The sequence below is a fragment of the Onychostruthus taczanowskii genome, unplaced genomic scaffold, assembly GCF_017590055.1.
Source record: "Onychostruthus taczanowskii isolate IOZ18803 unplaced genomic scaffold, ASM1759005v1 scaffold19, whole genome shotgun sequence".
Lineage (NCBI taxonomy): Eukaryota > Metazoa > Chordata > Aves > Passeriformes > Passeridae > Onychostruthus > Onychostruthus taczanowskii.
The window spans coordinates 10,856,556-10,877,905 of record NW_024499128.1 but is presented as its reverse complement, the minus strand read 5'-3'; the positions used below and the strand labels follow the sequence as shown (position 1 = coordinate 10,877,905).

General features: G+C 43.6%; 1 protein-coding gene across 2 annotated transcripts; it reads right to left on the bottom strand.

Annotated features, from left to right (window-relative positions):
• Positions 1–1,444: 1,444 nt before the first annotated feature.
• Positions 1,445–17,155, bottom strand: ARPC1A (actin related protein 2/3 complex subunit 1A). Of its 2 annotated transcripts, none has more exons than XM_041401652.1 (10): positions 17,019–17,155; positions 13,784–13,888; positions 12,947–13,051; positions 10,329–10,551; positions 8,614–8,721; positions 5,548–5,760; positions 4,272–4,347; positions 3,933–4,126; positions 2,941–3,031; positions 1,445–1,833 (listed from the first exon to the last, which is right to left on the bottom strand). In XM_041401652.1, exons 2-10 carry the CDS (start codon positions 13,845–13,847, stop codon positions 1,795–1,797), a joined length of 1,113 nt encoding a protein of 370 aa, XP_041257586.1. In that variant the 5' UTR covers positions 13,848–13,888; positions 17,019–17,155; the 3' UTR covers positions 1,445–1,794. The 2 variants fall into 2 exon arrangements, with proteins under 2 accessions (XP_041257586.1, XP_041257585.1); XM_041401651.1 differs by having other exon boundaries at positions 13,784–13,865.
• Between the last annotated feature and the right edge of the window lie 4,195 nt (positions 17,156–21,350).

Genomic DNA, 21,350 nt, shown 5'->3' with positions numbered 1-21,350 from the left:
CAGCAGCTGCTGCTGGTTCCTGCATCCCACGGAGCCCAGCGGGACCCCGTGCCAGGCTGGCTGCATCCCCACGCAGCAGACATCCAGCCCTCTGGTTTTATCACCTTCTGCTTCAGAGCAACTAATTTTTATCCCACTCCCGCCTGGATGCACTCATGTCTTCCCCCCTGGGCATAGGGATGCACTCACTCACCCCCTTCCCCCTCTGCTACCCCTCAGATCCCCTGACTGCAAGAAATTAAACACTCCTTATTTTATGTTTAGAAGGGAAAGGAAATTGTAAAGCTGAGCCTGACTGCCAGGGGAGAAGGTGGAAGACAGGAAACCAGAGGAGGATCCAGCTCTGTGATGGAGAACAGTGGCTGCCACTCAGAGCTGATCTTCCACAGTAACAGTTGAGAAACGAGCAGGGTGTGAAGCAACTCGGGTTCCAGAGGAAGTGGTAAATTTAGTCATTGGGGTTTTTTTAAAACACTTCTGCATTTTCAGCAGAAATTACAATTTTCAGCTTTGTAAAGCCATGAGCCAGCTAATCCCCTTGGAGCACAGCAAGGCAGCAACACAGGGAGGAGGAATACACCCTGTGAAGAAAGTTGTGTGCAAATGCCTCTGTGAGCTCCTGAGGCTCGGAGCTGAACTGCAAAAGGTACCTGGGGACAAAGATCAGCCCAGAAGCCAGACCACACTGACACCTCTGGCTGCAGCTTCCTTTCCCACCAGTTGTTATAAAAAGAGGATTTTACGGGTTGAGAGCCCAGCTCTGACAGAATCCCAGAACCACTGAGGGTGGAAAAAACCTCCAAGTTCATCAAGTCCAACCTGTGACCAATCCCCACCTTGCCAACCAGCTCAGAGCACTGAGTGCCACGTCCAGTCATTCCTTGAACACCTCCAGGGATGGTGATTCCCCAGCCTTGAAGTTTCAAGGACTTACCATGAGATTTGCTTTTAATTTGTCTTCCCCAGAGGAGGCTCAGCAGATTTTTGTCTCACCTTCCACACAGAGCTTTCCATCCTGTCCCCCTGGCACTGCCCTGGAAGCAGGCTTGGGACCAACCCCAAAGGCAACTACAAATAATTCTGGTCACTCACCTTTGGAAAAATGACACCCACTGAGCAGACAACAAAAAAGACATTCAGGTTAATTTGCTGTTGTTATGGATTAAATGCAAGGCAGACAGAATGAAGAGAAGTAGGATAAAATCATTCATCCTCCAAAATCGTCACCTCAAGGGAAGAATTCCCCTGGAAGAAGCTCATCTGAGTCTTCACATCCAGGTCATCAGAACTCCAGGTCTGTCAACTTTAGAATCTTTCGGTTAAGATGAACTTCTCCTGCTTTAAGGCCATAAAATATCAGTGCTGGGTTTTCCCCACTCTCTCTCCCAGTTTCCTTAACACCCCTTTTTCAATCAATAAGCATCAAAACAAAGCAACAAAAAAATCAGTTTTTTTCTTTTTTATTATTATTATTATTATTTCTAGCAGACAATTTACATAAAATTCCCCTTTTAAGTTAGTGATTCATAACTTCCTGCAATAAACTACTTAAGGAGCAGCTTTGGTAAAAGAATGGAATGAAACAACCAACCAAAAAAAAAAAAAAAGAACAATCACAGCTGATTTTGAAACCAACACAATTCACCAAATTTAGATTCAAAAGAAAATCTGCCAAGCTGTATTTTCTCAGTGTTTCCAAATATTTCACCTTCCTCCTCCCTTTTCAGGTTTGTGCAGATGTGGGAGCTGCATTCTGTCAAGCAGTTTGTCCTGCTAGATCATGGAAATCCATCTTTACATGATTCGTAGCCCTTGGATGGAGGACTCTAAAGTCTTGAAGGAGAGAAAAAAATCTTAATTACAATTTGCTGCCATAGCCTAGGCTAAATAATTCAGTGTAAATGCTAAAAAAACCAAGCAAAAAAATCTGAATATTTGAAATTAGACTCAGTCATAGAATCCCAGAATGGTTTGGGTTGGAAGGGACCTTAAAGCTCATCTCATTCCAGTCCCTGCCACGGGCAGGGACACCTTCCACTGTCCCAGGGTGCTCCAAGCCCTGTCCAACCTGGCCTTGGACACTTCCAGGGATCCAGGGACAGTCACAGCTTCTCTGGGCAACCTGTGCCAGGGCCTCACCACCCTCACAGGGAAGAATTTCTTCTTTAAGTGAAGGATTTCTTCCTAATGCAAGAGCCAGAGACCATCACAGTCCTTCCTTTCAAACTCAGGCATGTACAGGCCAATGATACAGACCTGAAACTGCACTAAAGCAGCGCAGAGATCACCTCAACTTCATGTTTGACTCCTGTCCCCACCAGAGCACTCTGGCACCACAGAACACAGACAATCTATTCTCTCCCTAAATCAGATCCCATACCCCAGTTTTGGGAAGACCAACAGGGACCTCTGCTGGCCAGGCCTGAGCAAAGCAAGCATGGACATTAATATATCCTTTTAGGATTTTCAATATTGTATTTTCCAGCTGTTAGAGTCAACTTCTTACTCCTTGGGTAATGTAATTCTGAGAGCACAGGACCATGTTCTGCAGCAGGGCAATGAGCAGAGCCCCATGGGATGGGAGAAGAGGCAGGGGGTTGTGTTGTACTAATTGCTCCAGCCCAACTGTGGCTGAGGCTGGAGAATGAAAGAATTAAGGGGATTCCTACAGGGACATTAAGTAATTCCATTAAAAAAATAAGTCTGTATTAGCACCATCTGCTTAACAAACTGCATCTGCCTTTATGCAGATTCTTGAATCAGTTTTTCTTATGGACTTCACTAATGGCTTTGAATATTCCAGTCTGGATTTCCTGCTGCTACTAAAACCTGGCTTGGGGCTGAGCCCCAGGAGTTGATACTAGAGATTTAAAAAAAAAAAAAAAAAATCCACCACCCCAGCTAGTTCACATAAACATGGTAGTAAAAGCACATTTTTACCTTAAAATCCCAGATGGTCATTGCTCCATCGATGCCGGTGGTGCAGAATTTCCGACAATCCCGTTTGTCGATCTCATAAATAGACACTTGGCTGCAGACAGAGAGTGAGAGCTCCAACACCCATTCCAGAGAGCCAGAAAACTGGGAAATTTGGGTTGAATTCTACTCCTACTCTTTGGATGGAGACATGACTATACCAGAGCCTACACTAGACTCTTGGTAGAATGCCTCAGAAGAATAAGCAAAGGAAAAGATGCTGAAAGCTCTTTAATGGCTTGGTGAGACAAAATGTTTCCCTTGAATAAAGAGAAATTGCTCAACATCCCTGGGGATCACATAATTTTTTTAATGCAAAGATATTTTACCCAATTAACCTGAATGAATCCTTTTGATTAACAGAATTGTGGAATGCTTTGGGGTGGAAGGGACATTAGAACTCATCCAGCCCCACTCCCTGCTATGGGCAGGGACACTTTCCACTAGCCCAGGTTGCTCCAACCTGGACTTGAAAGCTTCCAGGGATGGGGCAGCCACAGATTCTCTGGGCAACCTGTGCCAGGGCCTCCCCACCCTCACAGGGAAAGATTTTTCTGTATGTTTAACCTAAATTTGCCCTCTTTCAGCTTGAAAACAGTGATACATAATAAATAAATACACATGGCAGTAACATCTGAAACAGGAAGCTGGGATGTGAATTTCAGGTGGATTTTGCCGACTGGATTTTGCACAGTGCCACCAGCCTCATGGGAACTACCCACATATTTGATAAGATAAGCTGTGTCCAAGGTACACAACACATTAACCACGAGCAAACAGCTGGAGCCACGTCAATGATTAACCAGCACCCACGTAAATCCCAGTGAAAGAGAGCTGCTAGGGAAAGACCACAAGGAATACCAGCTGCACCCTTCTGGCACAGCAAACCTAAGGGTTTGCAGAGCACCCTGCGTGGAGAGCATTCCCTGGCCTGCCCCTGGCAGCAGGACACTCACGTTATACTGTTTTGGTGCAGCGTCTCCAGGGTGGTGTTGCGGTCTTCCGTGGTGGCTCTTTTATCCATGTTCCGGAAGCGCTCCATGGCGGAGATGTTGCGCTGGATGCTCTGTTTGGGAATGTCGAGTTTGGAAACGAAGCTCAGCAAGCCGCGGTCGTCACAGTTGAAGAGCATCGGGCAGCAGTCGTGGCCCTGCAACCAAAGAGCTGTCAGGAAACACCAGCTCAGCATTCCCACCCTGCCCTTCCAACACTGGAATTAACTGTGCAAAATATGGGGTTTTCTCCCCCTCCAAAACATGACAAAGCTCTGCAAGGAGGAAATTCCAGACACTTACAGCTGCCACCACGCTGTTCTCGGAGACAAAGGACACGCTCAGGAGTGGGAGGAACTCTGTTTTCAGCTGCGAAACCCTGAGCACAAGGACATTTGTTAGAGGGATTCACTGAAACCTCTCATTTTCGGCTCTAACAAAAAATAGGCACCGTCCTCACGCAAGGATTGTTGGAAAAGTCAAGGTAGCTCGGCTGTCCTGTGGTGACAACAGAAGGTTGTAATTTGTAATAAAAAGTTTCAGCCTAATGCAAGTGTGCTGGGAGATTTATAACAAAGCCAAACTTACCAAAACTGTGTGTAAACAGGGGAAAGAGTTTAAAGGAAAGGCTAACGTTACCAAAACTGTGTGTAAACAGGGGAAAGAGTTTAAAGGAAATAACCCCAAAAATATCTGTTTTGATGAATATATTAATTTCATTTGAATATTAAAAACACTTGAAATTTTGATGCTTGACACCTTTGCAGAGGCAAAAGGCCTTGATGTTCATTTAAGTCAACTTCTGCAACTTAATGACAAAGAGAATTCTTAAACACTTCATAATGAATGATATTCCCTGCCAGGTACTTATACTACTGTAGTGATCAGAACCACAATTCAAAATTAATCCCAGAAATGCCTGGATGGCCCCAGAGACTGCTGCTACCAAAACATATGGAGGATCTCATCCTTCCTGGCTGGAAAACCAAGGACACTGCAAAGTTATGCAGATCAAGAGAAGGAGCAGAAGGAGCAATTGTTAGTAAAGTATTTTGTTGGAAGGTGTAAGTTGAAACTTTGCATCAGCAGCATCTTAAGGACAGATGTTGAAATTAATATTTCATGAACTTCTTTTCCAGATTCTGGTTAGAGATGTGGTCTTAGTGCTGCAGAGAGCATGTCTCTGGATTCTCTTTGAATTGGGAATATTGTCTGGAATACGCTGTATTGCAAATATTGTTTTGGAAAAGGAAATATTGTTTCCCAGGTTACTCAGTGGAACATACCTTTTTTCCCAAATGCCTCTTTCCCCCCTCCACCAAAATAAATTTGCTATACTCTCACCAAAGAATTCTTACAAAGAATTTAAATTATATACTCTAAAATTCACAGAAACAAACCTTATTAATAGAATATTTATATTTATATAAGCCTCAAAGGGACGTGGAGCCTACAGTAAAACAGGCAACGGAGGCGTGAGCTTGCGAGCCCAATACTCCACACGAAACCACGGAATCATTAAGGCTGGAAAAGACCTTTAGGATCCTCAGGCTCACAACAGCAGCAAGGGGATACTCACATCATGTTTTTGGAGGCATCAGCCACTGACACGGTGCTGTCATGGCTGACCCAGGCCAGGCGGTTGCCGCTGGCGGAGAAGCTCACGCTGTGCACCCAGCCTCCGCTGCCTGCGCCCCCAAATTCCGACATCAGCTGCCCAAAAGGCATCTTGGAGCCCCAGGGAGTGCTGGCTGGCTTTTCATCCACTTCCTTAATGTAAGCAGAGAACACCCTGCAAATAAAAAGATTTTGGTGTGAACAAAGAGAGAACAGAGCTCTTGGGAGCACGGGGTGCATTTCATGTTGGAAGGAGAGATGTGTCCTGATTCTCTGACAACAAAATATTTTGGTGTCTTTGAACAAGCCTGGAAGCAGCAGCATGCAGAGAGAAAGCAGCAGTACAAAGGGTGTAAAGCACACAGGTTTCTCATGAATGCTGTTCTTGTAGCCTTCTCCCTTTTTTCCAGAAGATGGCACAAAAACACACGTTGTCAGTGCATTTCTCCCCGTGCCAAGATTTCCCTTTCATCCTTTTGCGGTGCTAACAGCTCTCCAGAGTCAAGCCTTCAGTTAGAGAAAACCCAGGAATGGCACTGTATAATTAGAAGCTAATAAAAACACCTACAAAATTACCCACTCTTTAAGAACATTCCTGTTTTAGCAGGATTTCAAAGAAAGAAATGTGATGTTCTAATGTCAGCAAAGGAGCTCTGAGCCACCTTCTTCCGGCTCATTATTGCAAAAATGCCTTGAAAACCTGAAATACTGCAATGTTTTTATAGATTTTTTTCCCCCCAGCACTACAATTTTTAAGGTATGTTTAAATAGAAAGCTCCCCCTTTCATCAAATTCCTTCTGCATGATTCAGACATGCCACAATATGGTGTTCTTGACTGTTACCATGGAATTTAATGGGACATCACAACCATAGGATTTGAGTCCATTGAACAGGAGGAGCAAGGCAGCTACACCATGCTACTACTAGAGGGGAAAAAAAATCAGTATAAATGAGAAACTATAATCAAATATTCATGGTTGCAGTCACACAAACAGGAATTATTTTATAGTGAGTTGAAGAAAATGTAGCCTCCCCTTCCCTGTTTTTTAGATCTTTTGTATGTGTGGGGTAAGCACTTCCAAAGGTACCTATATTCAGCTTATTTCAATAAAGCTGCTCATATGGAATGAGAAGGGTTTAACTGCAGCTCTATTAGGTACAGATTTTCAGGGAATTAAGTATGGATATATATTTGGCTCTATTAGTTTAAATATAATTTAATGATAATCCTTTAAAAATCTGATTTTATAGAGCTACCTAAAAGGATGGCCTCTTAATGTATGGAAGTAGGACAAGATGTTTAAAGAAACAGCCTTTGACACAAGGTAGGAAAACCATACCTAATTAGGGAAGACCTTGAATTTAACTGTTATTTAAAAACATAAGAAGTCTTCCCCCTTATTAAAGTCTCCCTGTCTTTTAAAACCAAAATCACCTCAACTTGAAGGCCCCAGCCTTCAAAGAATGTTGGGAAATGACTTTCATTCCCTCAGCAAGAACATAAAATCATAGTTATGTGCTGCTCATAGCTACAGATACATACATACTGATACATATGTATTTCAGATAAATACAAGGGGAGCTCATTTATCTTGGCCAAGCACCAAAAAATCTCTGCTGAATACCCAGCAATTTGCAGCCTCCTGCCCTTCATTCCTTCCCCAAAATGTTTCCCACTTAGCTGCTTATTACGTGGCAGTGGCTCTCTCTGGCAGATCCATTTCATAATTTCCATCAGAACAGGTGCACACTTCAGGTATTTTTTTTTAAATATGGAACTGAAGGGAGAACTGGAATTCTAGAGATCTGTACTCATAATTTACAAAAGATAATAGTTTTTCATGGATTTGGGGAAGAAACAGAAGCCTAGAATCCCAGAATGGTTCGGGTTGGACACACATACACATTTCAGGTGACCTATGTCAAAATCCTGAGTCCTTTATGAAACCAAATTTTAAAACTTCCACATGTGAAAAGTAGCTGCTTCTGTTTCACATCACCTATTATGTGACAGGAAGTGAATACATACAGTTTATCTAATTTAAACTGTAAATAAGGCAGCAAAGAGGAGACAGCTCTCCCCTCTCTTTCCCAGCTTCCATTTAACATCTCTCCTTACATGAAAAGGTATCAAAGGATGGGGTTTAGATGTGAGGGTTTCATTCTGAAATAAGGAATGCAATAGTCAGTCCCACCTCCCCCTCCCACTCCTCCTTAGTCATTTTTAGTACACACTTTGAAGCTTAAAAATTGCCCTATTACATAAAGAATTTAAGAAAAGAAGCTTTCATTATCTTTCAAGGTACAAGTGATTAAGTCAATGTGGATTCAAGTCAGGCCCTGCAGACTCCCCATGCAGACTTCCCTGCAGTGACCCCAATCACTCAGCACAGAGCAGTTTGCAGGGCCCATCCCTCACACTCTAATTTCACAATCAGCTGCAAAGTCTCCCCCATCCATCTCTCACATCAATCTGCCTTTAACAGCTTTTTTTTTTTTTTCTAATGGTCTTCAAAAATCTCTTCTATTGTGTTGAGTTGCAGGTGGATCAATTGCTTGGCTCTGCTCCCCACAGGCAAAGGGGAGGAAACAAGGAACTCAGAGAGAAAAAAAGATGGGATAACACCTTTGGAAATGACCAGTTACTCTGAATTTTGGAACTGCACCATTAGGGTATTGCTTTTTGAACTCTAACTAGCAGTGTGTTCTACAAGATAACAACGGATAATCCAACTTGAGTCTAATGACCAGTTCTCAGCCTAAATGCTGTGTAATGCTGGGAAGGAACCCAGCAATCCCCCAAATTCAGGTGTGTCCCTCAGCAGATCCATGCTGGCTGTGCAAAGTCAGGACACAGCAGCACCAAAGCCAAGGTTTCTCAAGCTGGGTATTTTATTCTGGTACCAACAACAGTAGAAAATGAGGCACCTTCTACTCTAATACCAAGTGCAAACACCTCATCAATATGCTCAAACTACTGATTTGATCCAGTAACCCAAACTGCAGAGAAATGTTTTAGTTTCTCACCTGCACTTGAAGTCACAGGATCCTGCAGCCAGCAGGACATTGTTGGGGTGCCAGTCCAGGCTGAGGACAGTGGAACGAATGGGCTTTTTAATGTGTTTGCTCACCCACCTGAAACAAAACCAAACCAAAACAAGACATGAAATCTATATGAACATATTTTACGTGATTCCCACAAATCCCTGAAGCACTTCTCAAGAAGATCACTCCCTGTCAATGACTAAACACATCCATTTTGGAAAAAAACTTCAAATCTTTCACATTCTCTGGTGCAATCTGTGAACTTTATGGTTAGCTTAATTAAACTTTCAAATATTATGAACAAACTCATTAAATATGTATCTCCTCAGCTAAGTCCTACTCCCCTTCAAGCTGATTTTTATGATGCATTAGATGGAATTCCTTGATGTAAATTTTGCACAGAAATTGCCAGGTCTGTTCCCCCAGTGAAGCACGACTATTTTCATGGATCACCAAGCACAAGTCCTTCTCCAGTACTTCCAATGAATTTTATACTCACATCTCTTGCCTACTGACTTTTCTACTGTTTAAAAATACAATAACTGTAAAACACATCAAGAAAATGGAGGGACTGCCAATGACCCAACCAGTGCATTCATCTCAATTATCTGCAGTGCAAAGTGGTCCTGCTGCTGAATTCATCAATAGTGGCCTAAATATGTCTCAGCAGATTTGGTTTATCTGAACTATTTACAAACTAGTAATGAAATGTATTATTCACTTGATGGCCTTTGGGCTGATGGTGCCTTTTCTTTGATTTTACTTCCATCAAGCACAAGTTTTAAGGCTCACAATTTACAAATTATATTTCTTTAGCATATGGAGTCTTGATTCTTTTGCAGACAAGCGAGGCAGAGAAAAATATTGATAAGTGAATATGCTGGAAAGCATAAAAGTCTAAGACAATCTTTAAAATGTATTTTGCAGATGGTGCCATTGTTTTTCATCTCCACATGGCAAACTACACACAGAACACCTGTGTTTTTGTGCCTGTTTATGCAACCCAAAGTAAAAGATACCCCAGACACTGATTTCAGCTACAGATGATACAGCAAATGTAGCTCCAGCACATGCAGCTACAAAGGGAGAAGACCAGAGGCATTAAGTTTAGATGCTAAAATGAGAAAAATGTAAATGGTGGAAATATCTTTGTGATATTCCTATGTCAAATCTATAAACTGTGGTAAAAGTACATGACAAAATGCAGAACAGGTCGATGACAAGCTCAAACATCTTCTAACAGATCACCCTGGAGATGTGACAGAATGACAAGAAATGGCCCAAAATAATAGATACAGAAGAAAGACTTCCGTGAAGATTTCTTCATTCATTTTGGCACGAAGAGGGGGAAGGAAATATTTCTCTTTTTTCAACCATGGAGTTGTAGTAATGAAATCTTTACTCTGCAGAAATTCTTGCACTTGCAGAAAAGAAACATATGTTTATGGCAGTCAGGCAGAACACATCCACGCTAACTTGCACTGTCTGAAAATAGGCAAAGTCAAAGGCCTTTAGGTGCTACAGCAGAGTGAAGAGAGAATAACATTTATTCCCCAAATGTTAAAGTCCACAATAGAACTGGTGAGTCCATCCCTCAACATTTCCTGAATATTCCAGGAATAAATTAGTAACCCAGTTGCCAGCATGAAACAACATCAGCTTTCCCGTGCCGACCTAAAGATACAAAACCAGCTCACCAGTCATTTTCAGACTCAAAGTAGCACACAGATATGAGTCGAGCTCCACTGCCCACAGCAAACTTGTTCTCCAAGGGGGACCACTTGACGAAGGTGGCGGCGCGGTTGATCCTGAGGATGACGAGGGTGGGTTTCCACACGCCGTCCTTCTGGCTCCACACGTAGGCGTTGCGGTCGGCGCCGCACGTCACGATGCGGTCGCTTTTGGGAGCCCAGTCAATCCCTGCCAGTGAAGGGGTCACAGGAATTAATTTTACCCTTTACATTAAGGCAAAATAGAGATCACCTCACAGCCCTCTGTCACACAATCCCAGAATTGTTTGTGGTGGAAAGGGCCTTAAAGATTGTCCAGTTCCAGCTCTGTGCCAACGCCCATTCACTATCCCAGGCTGCTCCAAGCTCCATCCACTTGGACACTTCCTGGGATTCAGGGGCAGCCTCAGCTTCTCCAGGCAATCTGAGCCAGGGCCTCACCACCCTCACAGGGAAAAATTTCACCATATCTAACCTAAATTTCCCCTCTTTCAGTCTGAAGCCGTTCCTCCCTGCCCTGTCACTGCATCCTGGCGAACTCATCACTCAGACAGTTATTACTGTTATGTCATTCATCTCTTATTCTCCAGGAGCTATTTCAGAGCTGTTTCTCCCTCTAGCTTTCATGAAAACTGCAGATCCCAAATTCCCAGATCCCAGGCATTTGCTGGCTGAGGAAGCTCCGAGGGCTGGCCAACAGGGGGAGCTCTGCAGACCGGCCAAGGCCTGTCCAGCAGCACCCTCCAAACCTCTGACTTGTGCAAGATCCCTCTCAACAGCTGAAACTCAGCAATTCTAAAACTGCACAACCTCTTAACAGCATTTTGTGCTTGCTGCCAGACTGCAGCCATGATCTAAAGTTTAGATAACAGGGATTTTTGGTTAGCTGTTATCAATCATTATGCACTAACACAATGTTTACATTTTTTCCATGCCTATTTAAGCTGTGCCACAAGAAAGATTTACCAAGAAATACAGAACAAATTCAAACAATAAAATAAAACCTTTGATAAAGTGGTCATTGCTTCTTTCTCCTTCCAGGAAATGAAGAATGTTCCCAACTGGAAAGTCTTATGGGAACACTATTTTTCATCTTTTCTCTAGCATCCTCTGGGATGCAGTTCTCAACTCTCCTGCCACAAATTATGTATCAGTGGTTTTCCATCACTACATTCAGTATGGAAAACATCTCTTAAGCTCACAAACTGAAAGTGGAATAAAAGCTGTGGAGAGAATTTGCACTAATGTTATCATATTATTCATCCATTGTTTAATTCAAAATAGGTTTATGCTTAAAAAGTGAAGAGCTTGATAATCTGAAGCTACAGTTACAGGAGTTCTAGCTCTGCCTTTGAAAGAGGGACCATCATGTCTCTCTTCTTTCTCCTGCCCACCACTTCCTCTCACCAGCCCTGGTGCTGTTCTGACTTAGGCCAAGTTCAGATTTTTAGCTGAGCAGAAAACAAGCTCCTCCTGTGAGTGAGTAGAGGCAGCTCACCACAAACCTGAGGCACGAGAAGGACCTTGTCCCCTGTGATCAGAGGTGCAGTGGCAGCAGCTGACTCACTCCTGTCAGGGGTTACAAGCAGTTGGATCAGTGGCTCTCCTGTGTGTAACCACAGCTTAACTCCACTCTTTACAACCAGCACAGTGTTTGGCATTCCAAAGGTGCACACTGTGCAGGAAAGCAGGGAAAGCTCTTCTCCAAAGTCATGAATACTTGGCTTCTAACAAAAACAGGTACAAGTAGAATGTCTTAATGGGGATACACTTAATTTGTAAATGCAGCCCAAGTGACTCTTCACAAAGAAGCAGAGATAGTTGCACTCTTGGACAGCAGGAATTGGAAAAATTGAATAAGGTTCCTGCAAAATGCTGCTGGACTGATACTTCTGCCCATTACTGAGCTGAGTTGGGCATGTGCTTGTATTAATTATTTTCATTTCCTTAAGAGAATAAAGCCCTTTTAAAAATATCATTATGAAAAAAACTCAAAACCAACCCAGTAATATAAAAGACTGCCACAGAATAATCACATTTTTTAAAATAACACCTTGTGACTCAGTGTGGCAGATCCTCTTAATTTCCATTGTGGATGTACAGAGCCTGCAATAAATGTGCTCACTGATGGTCTAAGTCCAGGACTGACCACTTCATATGTTTATACACTCCTTAAAAAAGGATATTTATTGTTGTTGGAAACCACAAAGCAATTCTACAGTCGTACACTGGATGAAATTTTAGTACTAGCACTTGAAAGGGAACAGCATGCATCACTGTGACACAAGCAGATTACCTTCAGCATACTGAAAATGTGTTCTCATTATGTCATTAGGGATGAAAAATAAGCCATAGATAAGAAAAAATGGCTCAGTAACTCCACTGAAATGTCTGGAAATGAGATAGGGCTTTTCTTCCTAACATTCACTGCAGGCAGTTCAGAAAACTGCTGCAAGGCTCTGTCTAAGTGGGAATGCCAACCTATAAAAAGATCTATTTACTCAACACTTGCAGATTTCCTGTTCAGAATCTCAACTGGGAAAAACAGGAGGGGTTGGAAAAATTCATGTCTGGCTCAATCTCACCTGTAATGTGTCCATTGTGTTCCTTCAGCTCGTGAGCCTTCACCCACTGGTTCCCACTCTTCTTGTAGATGTGCACTTCATGGTTATTAGGGCTAATGGCAATCTCTTGAAAGAAGAAATAAAACAATCCAATTGTACAGAAGGCTTTTTAATAGCAAATGCTATATTTAGAAAGACTTTTCCCTTCTAAAACTTCTGTTTACAAATTTGAGAGCATTACATGGGCTTTGTAAATGAAGGGCCAAAATCCCTGGAAAATCTCCAATAATTATGGACAAATAATCATGGAATGGTTTTGGTTGGAAGGCATCTTTAAGATCATGCAGTTCCAACCCCCTGCCATGGACAGGGACACCTCCCCTATCCCCAGTTGCTCCAAGCATCATCCAACCTGGCCTTGGGCACTTCTAGGCACAGCTTCTCTGGGAATCTGTGGGAAGAATTTCTTCCCAAAATCCCACCTAACCCTGCCCTCTGGAAGTTTGATATTGGCACACATTCCCACGAGTACTCTGCACAGGAAGACAGCACATTTGGAACACAGCAACACACATTATATAGAAAACTTGGCCAAGAGGCCAAGCTTTGTGGAACACCAGGAAGACTCAATTACCTCCTAGGCCAAAGTTCCAGCAACAGGCTTAGAAAAGCTCAGATTTGGAAGACTTGTGCTTTTTGGATCAGAAGTAGAACATTTAACAAGTAGAACCGTGTATCTGATCACACCTTCCATAAATGTGACCCAGAACACCACAAGATCAAAAACTGACAGCAGAAAGAAAACAGCAATTGAAAAGAAAAAGATAAATTAAAATTGACAATGAATTAATTACTTACGAGTACGGTCTCTGTTCCAGGCATGGCAGGTGATTGGCTCCAGCAGGAACTGATGCAGAGACATTCCGAGTTAAAGAGATTCCTATGTTGCAAAAAGTGAAAAGGCTGAAAGGCGTAAAATTGAAAACAAAGCGCTTCAAAATGAGAGAATTAATAAAACCAAGTTCATCTTCAGCACTTACCAAGCATCTTCCAATGCAGTGTTACCATTTATTTACAACTTAAATACGAGGAGGCTGCTCAAGAGCTGCCTGTGTCACACCCCCAGATATCTTCAGTAGGATGATGGATTTGCATTGTCCTGCTTACATTAGCTAACTGCAGCTGCCCTAAAAGCCACATACACTTGCTTCTTTGTGTATCCTCACACACAAGAGAGCAGGTCCTCAAGAAATCTAATAAACCTATTAATTTTACTATGGAAATAGAACAATTAAAAAATAAGTATCTAGGGCAAAGGTTAGTGAACTGATTCTAAAGCCTGACCTGTATCCAGGCTCACAGGCAGCACTACAACAAAGTCTTTTTTTTTCAGGAAGTCAAACTGATGTGGAACTGTGATCTGCTGATATATTATTTCATAAAACCATTTACATGCATCCTAGGGAAAAATTACTATGATTAGTAATTAACTAATTAGTAATTTCTCCAAATTAATTCTAGCACTGAACCATTTGATAATCAGGCTTTTGCCCCATGAAACTCAAACACTAAAGCTGAATCATTACAGTTTGTGAGTATTTTGTTTAAAAAAGGCTAAATACCTACTTTTTTCTTTTTTTTAACTGATGGCTGTTACAAGAGGCAGTGCTGAAAATCTGTAATTGGAGGCACATCCATCCACAAAAACAAAGTTGCTTAAAGTGCTTTTATTATATTATTTTCCATTCATTTACACTGCCTTTGGTTAATACAGGACATGGAACATTATATTTTTGAAATGAAAATATTTTAGACATTGAAGTATTTTAGATACCAAAATATTTTAGGTATTTAATAGTATTCTATGTGCTGTATTAACCAGAGCAGCGTAAACGGATGGAAGACAACACCACAAAAACTCAAGGTCACCTGTAATAATAAAAATGTGCACAGCTCAACACATCCAACTTGCACTTGTCAATTCCTTTGGTATATTCCACTAATTTTCACAGCAATTTATCACTGCCTGATGGATCAAAGCACTTTTACCCCCACTTATCCCTCTTAAAAGAACTATCTCCGTGATGTCATTCCAAGACATCCACACCCATTAGAGCCTGGAATTACAACATACCCAAGTATGGCCATGTTAGCAGAGGGTGGAGACTTCAGGACAAGGTAGGAATTTGGAAGCAAACAGGAAATGAATGGCAATCCAACAGAAACTTGGGAGTGAAAGAAGGATGAGTATGCTCTTAGGGAGCCTCAGGAATTACTATCACACCATCAGTTTAACAAATACCTTGAAAGTGCTGGATCTTGGAGCAGAGGTGAGACAGTATTTCACCAATGCAAGTAGCTGGAGAGAGTTTTTATTTTATTTAAGGAAATCGAGCACTGTTATTCTAAAAATATGCAAATTATGGGTGCATTTCAAATGTACTTGAAATACTTTTACCAATACGAGTTTTAGTCCAGCTCATAATTTTAACCAGCATGATTTTCACAGTTCTTATAATAATCACATTCCACCAATCAAATGAAATATTAAATACACACAGTCCTAGGCAAAATAATTAATTTTTTTTGGTTAATGTCAAAATGTTGCTATATCTGGTTTACCTCTGCCCTTGGACATCCATCATTTGAGATTCCACGTGTGGAAGCAAAACACAACTGTGAAGTGCTTTTTCCAGGATCTTGCTTTAGCTCCTGCCAACATTCAGTAGCAGCACATTTCCATATACAGGAAAAGTTCAAGAGCTGTTCCACCAACAAGGAATGCTCAGCCTTTGCTACTCTTTCCGAAATAAAATGTAAAAATATCCAGTCTCCTCTCCCCAAGGAATGCAGCTATTTTGAAACACTTTCTAACAGAGCTGTAGTATTTTATTCACAGATTGGCATTACATATAAAATATGGTCCCATCCTAACTCCTAGTTCAGGTATTTGTATTCAGCTGCTCCCAAAACCTACCCAAAGGTGTATGATCCATTCCTTCCCATTGACTGAACTACTGGAGCTCCATAACTGGTTACAAGAGACTTTTTTCCATTTTGGTTTGGTTACAAACCCATAAAACACAACAGTGATGATAACCTCAAAGAGCAGTGCTATTTCTGTCTCCTGATAGATACAGTGCTAGGTTCTTTGGAAAGATAAAGCTTTAAGAAGTTTTCCAGTTATATTTATTCCTTACTAATACACAAAATCCAGCTCATATTTCACTAAGGAAAATGCTGCTGGCTTTATAATTCTTGACAACCTCAATGTCTTCCTGTCATCCAAACTCAGAATCTCACATGGGGAAGATACTGGTATGACTTTGTTACCAAGTACTTAATGCAGCTCTCCCTGAGTTTTATTTCAAGTGGAAAGCAACTGACTTTGAGTTTCAATAAAATATTTTTAAATGGAGGGGGGAAAAAGGGAAATCTTGCAGCTTTATAGAGCAGTTCTTTCAGTACAAGGCCTGAAAGGACCGAGGTTGGGATGTACAGCACTCAGCTGCTGCCACCTCTTCTGGGGTGAGAAATATGTGGTGAATGGTACTTGTCCATTCCTGGACAAGCAGCCAGCCAGCACTCAGAAGTGGAGAGGGAATGTGTGCGTGTGACAGCGAGAAAGGGATCCTTTTAATCCTTTCCCACCCTCGGAGCACCTACACCACTTCCAAACACCTGGAAGCCAAGCACCTGCGACCAAGGACAGCCTCCCAGCACTGTCACTCCCTCCCAAGGCACTCGGCGCGGATCTCCCAGGGGGGTGGCTCATCCCGGGCACCTCCTGACAACAGGCACCGCTAGGATAAAGCCGCCGGGATGGGCACGGATTGTGAGCTGGGCCCTGCCAGCACAGGGCACGGCGGGGAATACGGGGGGCACAGCGGGGGAAACGCGAGGCGCCTCCTCGGCCTCGCCTCTCCCCGGCCCCTCAGGGCGAGCGGCGCCCGCCGCCTCACCCTCAGCACGGCGTGCCCAGCCCCTCGGGGCAGCGATGCTGCGCTGCCTCCCCCCCGCGCTCCCCTCACGCCGGCGGGCCCGCAGGCTCCCCCCGCGCCCGCCGCCCATCGCTGCTGCGGCCGGGACTCACCTGAGGCGGCGGCGGCGGAGCGGGACTCGCGGACTCTGGGCAGTCAACGCGACTCCGCTCCGGCGGCGGGAGAGGCCGAGCGGGCCCGGCTCTGACACGGGCGGCAGGAAACGCGCTCGGCGCCTGCGCCGCCAGCCCTCCCCACACAAAGGGCGGAGCGGCGCCTGCGCGGCCCCTCAGGGAGGGGCGGCACCGGCCGCGCCTGGGGAATTGACGAGGTAAGGGGAGAAATTTAAGGTGGTAAAATGCGGCTGGCTGTGCAAGCCCGCCATTGTGTGCCCTAAATCACAGCAGCCAAGCGCCTCTTGAACGCCTCCGGGGGTGGGGAGTCCACCACGTAGCTGGGTAAGCTGTTCCAATGTCTGACCACCCAAATAGTCAAAAAAAAAAATAAATTATAACATCTAACTTGACTCTGCAATGACTCAACTTGAGGCCATTTCCTTCAGTTCTGTCACTGCAGGCTGGGTAGAAGAGGCTGGATCCCGCCTCAATGCACCCTCCTTTCAGATCTACTGCTGTGGTCAGCCTGGAGGACAAGGGAAGAAAACAGAAAAATAAAAGAAAAAAAGAACGTATTTCCCCCTGACTTGTTGTTTCTCTGAGGAGAAAAACACAAAGGTGTGGTTATTAATTGTTCCCAGTAGATGACTCCCAAAATACAGAGGTGACACAATGCAGGACACGTACATGAGATTGGGGTCCCACACAGCAGCACTCCTAACCCATCCTACAGGATACATCACAGAGAATCCACTGGTATAATCACCCCTATAATGGAGACAAAATGCCACAAATATGAGAGCAAATAAATCCACACTGAATCTCCATGAGACTAACCCGTGAGGGTTCCCTCGGCCATGGCTTATAAGGTTTTCTAGAACTTTTGCCTTCCTCTGGACACACACAAACCCAGTTCCCTCGGCCATGGCTTATAAGGTTTTCTAGAACTTTCATGAGCCTTTTGCCTTCCTCTGGACGCACTCCAGCACCTCAGTGTCCTTTTCGAAATGAGAGACCCAAAACCGAACTCAGCGCTCAAGATGTGGTGCCTTCCTCTGGACACACACCAGCACCTCAGTGTCCTTTTTGAAATGAGAGACCCAAAACTGAAAGCAGCACTCAAGGTGTGGTGTCACCAGTGCCAAGTACAGGGGGACAATCTCTGCCCTGGTCCTGCTGGCCACCCTGTCCCTGGTACAGATGTCATTGCAGGGGACAGGGCTGCTCTGGAGCCACGCTGGGAGAGCTGGGGAGCTGTTCAGCCTGGAGAACAGAGGATCCAGGTGGATCTTAGAGCCCCTTCCAGGACCTAAAAGAGCTCCAAGAAAGCTGGAGAGCGACTTTGGACAAGGGATGGAGGGATACGACACAGGGAATGGCTTCAAACTGAAAGAGGGCAAGATTAGATGGAATATTGGGGAGAAATTCTTCCCTGTGAGGGTGGGGAGGCCCTGGCACAGATTCCCAGAGAAGCTGTGGCTGTCCCTTGATCCCTGGAAGTGTCCAAGGCCAGGCTGGACAGACAGCAACTGGGACAGTGGAAGGTGTCCCTGCCCATGGCAGAGGGGTGGAACTGGATGAGCTTTAAGGTCCCTTCCAACCAAAACCATTCCATGATTCTATGATTGAGGGTTGGAATATCAAAATAAATTCATGAGCAATGATTTGCCCTACTCTCAATCCCCTTGAGGATTTGCCTCCTCTTTGGAGTCTCATGGTTTGTCTCCTTCAAACTTTTGAGATTTTGTGAGCTCAAGTACAACAACAATGAACAAAAAAGTCTGGGAGAATGGGGAGAGATAAATGAGTCCCAGATATACTGAGGAGCAATAGAGTAGTGAGTTTAATTTCAAGTCTGAGAGAAAATAAACAATTTATAAGCATCTCAAAGGAAAAAAAGAAGGTGAATGCTGGCCAGTATGGCTTTGTCAGGAATGAATTGAGCCAATCTAATTTCCTCTTCTGGCAGCATAACAAGGATTGCAGATAAGGGCAAAGCAATGTATGTCATATATCTTGATTTTAAGTAGATTTTCTGACACTGGCTTGCAGGATATTCTAATAATAAACTGGGAAACCAGTCTAGATGATACTGCTCTAAAGGAGTTGCAAAACTGGTTGAGGGAAGAAGTACTTAATATCAGTGCTTGTACAGGGAATTACCTGTGCATTACTCATCTGTGATGCAATAATGCAATTACTGCATCTGAAGCCGAGATCGAGTTCAGAATAAACACAGTGGCAGAACCAGGGTTCAAAACGGGAGCTCTGTGGTAAAAATGGGATGTGGTTGAGCAGCAGGTGCACTGCTGCTCACTCCAGCACCACCAGCCTCAGATTTACACCACTGGGAATGGGGCTGCAGGGAAGGGTGGAGGGGCTGCTGAGGGTCAAAAGCTCAATAGCAACAAAAAGTTTCTTTTTGCAGATGAGGTCAACACCGCACAGCCCCACGTGGGTAAGAAAATCTGAGTAACACACACAAAGGAATCCTGCTCTGCTGAGCTGCGTTAGAAGAGCATTCAGAGTCCTGTGCACCCAGAGAAATGTGGGTGATTTGGGGGAAAAGGTGGCAATAATGATCAGGGTCTTTGAACACATGACTTGAGCTGAGCCTGTTGAGAGGACAGAAAACTGAGGGAAGATGTGCCTAGTCTTGCAATAGATGAAAGGCTGCTGCTCTGAGGAAAGGAACAATTTGTTCTCTTATGTCCACATAGAAGTCATAAACTGAGATATCAACAAGGCAGATCTGGGTAAAAAATTGCCAGTGACTGCTTTGAAGTGGTGAAGCCCTGTGTTAGGAACTGATCTGACAGGATGGAGGGCTGCTCTGAGAAGTTTTTAAGAATGGATCCGAAATATTTGTCAGGATGGCAGAAGTGCAGTACAAGGTCTTGTATTCAGGAAGGAGATGAGAGTGATGGCCTCTGTCAGTGGTCCTGTGGCTCTGTGGCTGCAAGATGTGTAATCAGTGCAGCCCTTATTGGTTTAACAATAAACCTGCCTCTGCTACAGGGATAAAGACACACAACTAGGCCGAGCAGAGTTACATAACAGCAACAAAATTACATTTTAAGTACGGGTTTTATGTTTACAAAATAACTTTCACCAGATGGAGGGGGAGCATCTAAATGAGGAGCTCTGCAGAGGTTTTAAGCATTAAAAGCTAAGACCCTGTCTCCAATGAAGCTTCCCAAAGAATTTTCCACCACTGAAGTGCTGATACAATTGCACTGTGCTAATCCAGGAAGGATGCTGATGTTTTTGAGATTACAGCCTCACAAGCAAGGCTGAACTGATCTTAGTGAAAGTGCTTTAGATGCAATCTGACCTTAAGGTATGTATGAAAAAAAGATTTAAACTGGGACATCCTCATTCAGCTACAGGGTAGCAGCTAGTAAAAAGGAGATCTTCTGGAAGCAGGCTGTTAGATACACAAACAGGTGATTGGTGAATGAAAAGTCATGCTTTGAGGGCATTCTAGGTGTGCATTGCCACAGGAGCTGTTTTTGCCTCTTGTTGAATTCACTTGTTTGAATTTGCTCTTTCTGTGCTCCCTACCCTCATGTTGTGATGCCTTACATCTTGAGTTTGAGTGGAATATGATGTTCTGCCTTCTCACTATGAAAAATACAAGTTTTCCCCCATACAATAGGCCTTATTAAGACTATGAATAAAGGCTATTGATGAGAAGAATTATTTGCAAGAGATGACTTGGATCACATCTCCCATCCTTGACTTGAAAAATCTTAAATCTCTATTAGCACAGATCCGTCACAAAGTGTTGGATGTGTTCCTTCATTCCAGATACACCAGGGATGTATTATTTGTCAGGTCTTGAGTCTGACACACAGATAATTCTTTTGTCTGCAGATTCTTTCACACTTTTTCTGTCTTCTATTTTTTTTGAGAAAGTACTTAGCCCTTACTGTGCATCCATTTGGGGACTCAAAGGATGCTGCTGCTTTTCCCTTTCTGTTTTACCATTAGTGAAAACATCTGTACTATCCTTTAGCTGTTCCAGGAGTACCTCTGTGCCTAAAGAGACTTGTGGAATATCTGTGTTCCCTTTTGCAGGGAACTGTATGAGTCAGCTGGTGTTGAGAGCACACCTATGTTTTCCTCATCTCCATCCCACACCCTTTTCTGCTCTAATAAATTCATGGCAGGTGGATTCAGACATGGGAGCTCCAGCTTCCCTGAGCCACTGGCACAGAGGAAGAGGACTAAGGCCTTGGATAACCTCCCCTGGAAGGGAAGCCTGAGACACAGTGCCAGATGTGCAGTTTGTTTAGGTACAATGGAGCCATCCCATCTCCCTCTCCT